At 35.4% G+C, this 8,352-nt stretch overlaps 1 protein-coding gene across 1 annotated transcript; it reads left to right on the plus strand.

Annotated features, from left to right (window-relative positions):
- Nucleotides 1–3,062: 3,062 nt before the first annotated feature.
- On the plus strand, nucleotides 3,063–4,004 carry LOC123232191 (olfactory receptor 1361-like). The gene has a single exon (XM_044658566.1). It carries the CDS (start codon nucleotides 3,063–3,065, stop codon nucleotides 4,002–4,004), a length of 942 nt encoding a protein of 313 aa, XP_044514501.1.
- The last annotated feature ends 4,348 nt before the right edge of the window (nucleotides 4,005–8,352 follow it).

The following is an 8,352-nucleotide window of genomic DNA, read 5'->3' on the forward strand; positions in this document are numbered from 1 at the left end:
TAAGTATCTCTCATAAATGCCTTACAAATATTTATCTCATTTAAACTTCATGACAACTATGAGGAATAGCCATTATCATTATACTCATTTTATAGTTGGTGAAACTGAAGCAATCACAAGTGATATCCAGGGTCATATAGCTAGTAGGATTTCTTGACTCTAAGGCCATAATTCTGTGCTGGGTCCTCTTCTCTTCCTCTTTATCCTATTTTGGTTGGTGGTCTGATCAGCTTTAAGGGATTCCATCTCTAAGGCAATGGTTCTCAAATCTACTTATCTAGTCCTAACTTCTCTGCTGACCTCCATTCTCATATCTTTGCCTATTAACTATCTAGAATTGTACTATAAACTCAGCATGCTCAAAACTAAATTAGTTCTATTTCCTCCAAAATCCTTCACACTTCTAATATTCTGTCAAGAATACCATAATACTTCTAGGTCCCCAAGATCCCAACTTAAGAATCATCCTTTGCTTACTTTCTTTCACCCACTACAATACCCAGTCTGTTGTAAAATGTTGCCAATTTTACCTGCATAAATTCTCTCATACACAACCACTTTTTCTGCTCTGACCCTGCCACCATCCTGATCCATTCCCTCATCACCTCAAGTCTGGACTACAGAAATAACCTGCTATTTGGTCTACTTGCCACAAGTCTCTCCACACTCTAGTCTACCCTCCATTCAATGGTTAAATTGATCTTTCTAAAGCAAAGATCTGACTATGACATACACCCTCATCTCACCATTTAGTGAATTAAAGTGGTTTCCATCACTTCCAGAACCAAAGATAATATCCTCTGTTTGGCATTCAAAACCCTTCATAACCTTTCCTCTACCTTTCTAATCTAATTACATGTTATTCTCCTCCTCATCCCTCTCACTCACACACATACTTTATGTTCCAATGACACTGGTCTCACTGCTGTTCCTCCCACAAAACTCTCCATCTCCAGATGTCAAGTATTTATAGTGACTATCTGCCATGTCTCTAGTTTTCTGCCCTCTCTCTGTATCCTGGATTCCTTCAAGGCCTGCTAAAATCAAACTTTCTGCAAGAAGATTTTTCCAGGTCCATATTAATTCTAGTGTCTTCCCTCTGCTAATTATCCCCAATTCATCCAGTATATAATTTGTTTATAATTAGTTATCTGCATATTTTCTTCCTGACTAAATGCTGAGCTCCCTGAGTTCAAGAAGTATCTTTTCCTTTCTTAGTAACTTCAGTATTTAGCACAGTACTAAGGACATAGTAGGTGCTTAATAAATGTGTCTACTTTTGACTACTTCATCTATGGCAAAGAACCCATTTTTAGATAAATAGATAGATAGATAGATAGATAGATAGATAGATAGATAGATAGATAGATAGATAGATGGAAGGAGGGAGGGAGTTTAGCCTTGGTCTTAAATTCAAATTTCATTTAAGAAAACTATGTGCTGAAACACTGTTCACCACTTAATACTTCTTTCTCCTTTGTTGATTCATCTTAAATAGACAGTGAAACAAATAGGGAGGGACATGACCTATTACTTAGCTAATAAAAAGAATTCATGGATGAGAAAGGTTCCTCTTACCAAAGCAGGTCAACACCTTTTCTGAAACTCAGAATTTTAGAAGTGCTTAAAGGATTAAGACAGTGAATGGTCTTCCTAGGATAATACAACCAGTGAATGTTGAAAGTAGGGCTTGTATATTTGCCTTTCTGGGTCTGTTTTTGTTGGTCTGTCATTTCAGTCTTGTCAAACTCTTCATGACTTCATTTGATGTTTTCTTGTCAAAGACATAGAAGTGGTTTCCATTGTTTTCTCCAGCTTGTTTTATAGATAAGGAAACTGAGGCAAACCCAGTTAAGTAACTTGCACAGGGTCACACAGTTGTAAAAGTCTGAGGATAGATTTGAACTCAGATATTCCTAGAACTCCTCCTGACTTTTTTTATGTTCCTGGAGCCAGAAAACAATGTCAACAGCCAGAGATTTAATCTCTTGAACCAACGAAGTCTCAAAGATATTTTCTCTGCTTTTTAGAGAAAAACTAGACTGACTTGAATAGAGGCATGGATTGGCAATATTGCTCACACAACACAAACTGGAAATGTGTAGGCTGGAGAAGAAAAGACCAATGAGGAATATGATGACTGACTATGTTTTGGACTGCTTGTCACAGTGAAAAGAATTCCAGTTCATTCTACTTGATCCTAGAAGACAGCAAAAGGAGCCACTTGTGAAAACTACAGAGCAAAGTATTATGTAGGGTGGGTTTTTGTTTCAATTTTCAGTCAATGGGACTGACTACTTACTTCAGGTGACAAAGGGATTTGGTGAGAGCTCATAGAGTCATAGTTTTGGTGCTTGAAGAGATTTTAGAAATCATTAGGTTGGGACAGTAGGTGGCTTAGTGGATATAGAGGCAAACCTAGAGTTGAGAGGTCCTGGGTTCAAATCTGGCCTGAGACACTTCCTAGCTGTGTGACCCTAGGCCACTTACCTAGCCTTTATCATTCTTCTTCCATGGAACTAATACTTAATATTCATTTAATACAGAAGGTAAGGGTTTTTAAAAAGAAATCATTGGGTTCCACCTTCTTGTTTTACAGATCAACAAAATGAAGCTCAGATGAGATGAGTGACTTGACCTAGTTCACACAGGGATGCAATGATGGAACCATAACTCACAATTAGGTTATGTCACTCTAATTCCATGCTATTTTCCTGCCCATAAATTCTTTAAAGTCATATGAAGTAAATGCAGATCCACTCTCATGAATCAATCAATCCAACAAAAAGCATTTATCAAACTAATATTTTATATGCCAGATACTGTACTAGGCTCTGAGGATACAAAAAAAATTAAATAATCCTTACCCTATAGGAGCTAGAGGAAAAGAGGTAAGGACCAACTCACCTCTTATATGTATTAAATACATAGAAATTATTAAAATACAAATTATGAATTTAACATATGGTTTAAAACCACATATTAAAATTTATATCTCATCCAGGAGATAATCTGTTGAATATTGTTTCATCTCTATTGTACCTGTACTTCCCAAAAGAATTATGGAAGCAGGAAATCAATCTGGAGTCTCTGAGTTCATCCTCCTGGGACTTACAGATCATCCTGAGAAGCAAAGGCTCCTGTTCTTCTTGTTTCTGCTTATGTACCTGATCACAGGGCTAGGAAATCTGCTAATTATACTGGCCATTAGCACAAACTCACACCTCCACACTCCCATGTACTTCTTCCTTAGTAACTTGTCCCTAGTTGACATCTGCTTCACCTCCACTACCATACCCAAGATGCTAGCAAATCATGTTTCTGGAAACAAATCCATTCCTTATGTTGAGTGCATAACACAATTATTCTTCTTTGTTTTGTTTGGGGAGATAGACAGTGTCCTTCTCACTGTTATGGCCTATGACCGCTATGTGGCTATATGTGCCCCATTACAGTATACCATGCTCATGACTCCAAAGGTCTGTGCTCTTCTAGTAGCAGTATCTTGGTTTTGGGCTTATATTAATGCTTTGACACAGACTGTCCTATTGACCCGACTCTCATTCTGTGGCCACAATGAAATCCCTCATTTTTTCTGTGACATCAGTTCAGTACTAAAATTGGCCTGCTCAGACACCTTCATCAATGACTTGGTGCTCTTAGCAGTGGGAGGACTAACAGTCATCATCCCCTTCATTGGTATCCTTATCTCTTACACTCGAATTTTTGTGACTGTTATGAGGATTCCATCTGCTTCAGGGAAGTGGAAAGCTTTCTCCACCTGTGGTTCCCACATCACTGTAGTCTGTCTCTTCTATGGGACAATCATTGGAGTATACTTCAGCCCTACATCTACCCACACAGCCCAACAGGACACAACAGCAGCTATCATGTACACGGTGGTTACCTCCATGATGAACCCATTCATCTACAGCCTAAGGAACAAGGATATGAAAGGAGCCTTAAGGATGCTCTTCACCAGGAAACCAGTCCTTTCTCTGTGACTATGAGATATACTCCTCAGTATGGGTGAATAGGACTCAAATAACTGCCCCAGTTATTGATAGATTAGCAATACTACTTCTCATGTCTGAGAAAAATGAAGTCAACTGCTCACTTCTCTACAAAGCAGCAAAATGGTGGGATGAAAAAAATATGAGGCCCTTCATCAGAAAGTTTGCTTACAACTCTGACAAAGGTCTAATTACTCAAGTATATAAGGAGCTAAATCAGTTGTACAAAAAAAATCAAGCCATTCCCCAATTGATAACTGGGCAAGGGACATGAATAGGCAATTTTCAGATAAATCAAAACTATCAATAAACATTAAAAAAGTGTTCTAAATCTCTTATAATGAGAGAAATGCAAATCAAAACAACTCTGAGGTACCACCTCACACCTAGCAGATTGGCTAATATGGAAGTAAAGGAAAGTAATAAATGTTGGAGGGGATGTGGCAAAATTGGGACATTAATGCATTGCTGGCAGAGTTGTGAATTGATCCAACCATTCTGGATGGCAATTTGGAACTATGACCAAAGGGCTTCAAAGGACTGTCTGCTCTTTGATCCAGCCATACCGCTGCTGGGTTTATACCCCAAAGAGATAATAAGGAAAAAGACTTATACAAAAATATTTATAGCTGTGCTCTTTGTGGTGGCAAAAAATTGGAAAATGAGGGGATGTACTTCAATTGTGGAATGGCTGAACAAATTGTGGTATCTGTTGATGATGGAATACTATTGTGCTCAAAGGAATAATGAACTGGAAGAATTCCATGTGAACTGGAATGACCTCCAGTTATTGATGCAGAGTGAAAGGAGCAGAACCAGGAGAACATTATACACAAAGACTGATACACTGTACACTGTAGTACAATCAAATGTAATGGACTTCTCTACTAGCAGCAATGCAAAGATCCAGAACAATTCTGAGGGACTTATGAGAAAGAAAACTAGCCACATTCAGAGGAAGAACTGTGGGAGTAGAAACACAGAAGAAAAACAACTGCTTGAACACATGGATTGATGGGGATATGATTTGGGATGTAGACTCTAAACAACCACCCCATATTATTACCAATAATATGGAAATAGGTCTTGATCAATGATACATGTAAAACCCAGTGGAATTGTGCATTGGCTATAGGGAAGGGAGGACTTGGGGGGAGGGAAAGGACATGAATCATGTAACCAAGGAAAAATATTCTACAAAATAAAAATGGGAAAAAACAGGATACAAAATAATAGTAGCATTCTATACTTTATGTAATAGTTACGATCTTTCAAAAGGGTTGTTTTGAATATCGAATAAAATATATTGTAAAATTTTTGGTTAAAAAAAGGAAAGAAAAAAAGAAAGTTAAGTGTGGAAACTTGAACTCAGTTCTCTGTCATGTTGCCTCTTATACCCCAATATGTGATCTAATAATGAGATCTTATAGGATAAAACAGCAACAGAATTACTAATATTTATTAGAGTCAGATGGACTGTATATTTGATTTTTGCTTTCCTTTGAAGGGTAACATAAGGAGAAAAACATAGTTCAGTTTACCCAAACCTATATTCCCCTCTCCCCTCTCCCCCACAAAATACAGAGGTATAATTAATATTTTTTTAAAAAAAGGAAAGAAAGTTTACTTGCACTTCTAGTTCTACTTCCTAGCTGAACAAAGTACATAACCTTCCTGAGCCTCAGTTTCATCATCTAGGAAACAAAAGGCCACTACATTGGGACACTCAGGAGCACTATGTAAATTTCAACAAGAAAAAATATCTGCAGATTATAGATTTAGAGCACTGGGTACAGAAAGATCAATGGACTTGCCTAGGATCTCACTGCCTGGATATGTGAGAGCTGAGCCTTGAATCCAGATGTTCCAAGTTCTCTAGCCCCTACGATGCACTACCTTCTAAAGAATTTAGACAAATTTGGGAAGCTAGTTGGGAATAAATGAAAAGGGAATTAAGTAATACCGGGAGAGTAATATACAATAGATGTGATGATGATGATGATGATGATGATGATGATGGTGATGATGATAATGAATATTTATATAGTACTTAGTGTATGCCAGGCACTGTGCAATTATTATCTCATTTGATCCTCACAATTATTATCCTCATTTTATAAATGAAGAAACTGAGGCAAGCAGTGGTTTGTTAAAAGTCACACAGCTAGTAAGGATCTGAGGTTGAATTTGAACTCAGATCTTCTCTATCAAGGGAACTTCCTACCTTTCAAAGTAAATAGAAAGAATAAACTAATAAAATAAGGTACTCTCTAATCAGAAGGAACAAGTTTGCACTAGAGAAGAGTTCAGAAAATATATCACCAAATTTTATTTGAAATAAACTGAGGCAAAATGAAGTGACCATAATATGCAGGAGATCATTGTACACATTAAAAACAATATTATAACAATGATCACCTATGAAAGACTTGGTTACTATAATCAATATACTAACCCAAAGCAATTCCAAAAGACTCAAATGAAAAATGCTATCCATCTCTAGAGAGAGAATTGATGAACTCTGAATGCAAATTGGAATATAATTTGTTTCACTCTTTATTTTTCTTACTTTTTTGCAACATGACTAAAATGGAAACATGCTTTTCATTATCTCATAGGAATAATTAATTGGCATCAATATATGGAAAAGGGGCTAGAAGAAGAGAACATCTGGAATTCATAATCTGAAAAAATAAAAATATTGGCAAGAAATCAAGAATATCAAAGGAAATAATGAAAATGTTAAGGAAGGAGTTCTAGAACTACAAGAATTCAAGCTATATTATAAAGCAGTTATTTACAAAACTGTCTGATACTGACTAAGAAACAGAAAAGTAGATCAATGGAAGAGAAAAGATGTACAACAAACAACTGTAAAAGATGTAATCTTTACAAAGGTAAAGATCCAAGCTTTTGGAATAAAAAAGTCACTATGTGATAAAAATTGTTGGGAAAACTGGAGAGCAGTTTGGCAGAAACTAGATATAAACAAATATCTTATATCATATGCCAAAGTAAAATCAAAATGAATAATGACCTAAGTATAAAGGGAGATATACAAATTAGAAAAACAGGGAAAAGAAGGGTTAATGAATGAACAAGAAATAGAAAGCATTGGGACATGCAAAATTAAATCATTTTCAATAAATTAAATTGAAAAGATTTCATTCAAAAAAAAACTAATGTAGCCAAAATTAGAAAGAAAAAAATGTGTTGGGAGGAAAAATTATAGAAAGTTTCTTAGATGGAAGCCTCATATCTAAAATATAAAGAAAACTTTGTCAAATATATAAGAATAAGAGTCATTCCCCAACTGATAAATGGTCAAAACATATGAAGATATAGTTTTTGGAATGAAGAAATCAAAGCTATATACAACTGTATGAAAAGATGCTCTAAATCATTATTGATTAAAGAAATGCAAATCATTCTGAAATATCAAATCACATCCATTGCATTAGCTTAAATGATAAAAGGGCAAAATGGCAAATGTAGGAGGAGACATGGAAAATAAAGACACTAAAAGACTGTTGGTAGAACTATGAACTGATTCCACCATTTTGGAGAGCAATTCATAGTTATATCCAGAAAATTATTGAACTTTATATGACTTTTAACCCAGTAATGCCACTATTAGGTTTATTTCCTAAAGTGATCATGGAAAAAGGACAAGAAACTATATATTTTTGTAGTGGCAAAGAACTGGAAAATGAAGGGATGTCTATCAATTGAGGAATGATTGAAGAAGTTGTATATGATTATAATGGAAGACCATGATGCTGTATGAAATGACAAAGATGATAACAAGTAAACCTGGAAAGATTTATATGAAGTGACGCAAAGTGAAGTGAACAGAACTAGGCGAATATTGTACACAGTAGCAACAATAATGTATGATGATCAACTATGAATGACTTAACTAATATTAATATGGAAGGATCCATAACAACTCCAAGGAACTCATGACAAAAAAGGATATCCACTGCCAAAGAAGGAACAAATGGGATCTGAATGCAACTTGAAACATGCATTCTTCACTTTATTTCCTCAATGAATTTTTCTCTGCTTTAAGAAATATGTTTTGTTTCACAACATGACAAACAAGGAAATATGTATTATATAATAATATTTGTACAAATACATCATATTATTTGCCTTTTGGGGGAGGTAGAAAGGGCATGAGGGGGGAAGAATGAAACAGATTTTTTTGGATATAGGTAATATGAAATTTTTTTCTCTTGGATAAGTATATTTATTATAATATATTAAATATTTATAGCAAATTGTGTATTATATTATTATGTTACATATTATATTATGTTCTGAGGCACCTTCCAAC

Source organism: Gracilinanus agilis, chromosome 1, assembly GCF_016433145.1.
Source record: "Gracilinanus agilis isolate LMUSP501 chromosome 1, AgileGrace, whole genome shotgun sequence".
In the NCBI taxonomy this organism is placed as follows: Eukaryota; Metazoa; Chordata; class Mammalia; order Didelphimorphia; family Didelphidae; genus Gracilinanus; species Gracilinanus agilis.

Excerpts from the sequence above, each read along its gene's own strand:
- LOC123232191 (XM_044658566.1), top strand. The coding sequence starts at position 3,063 with ATGGAAGCAGGAAATCAATCTGGAGTCTCTGAGTTCATCCTCCTGGGA.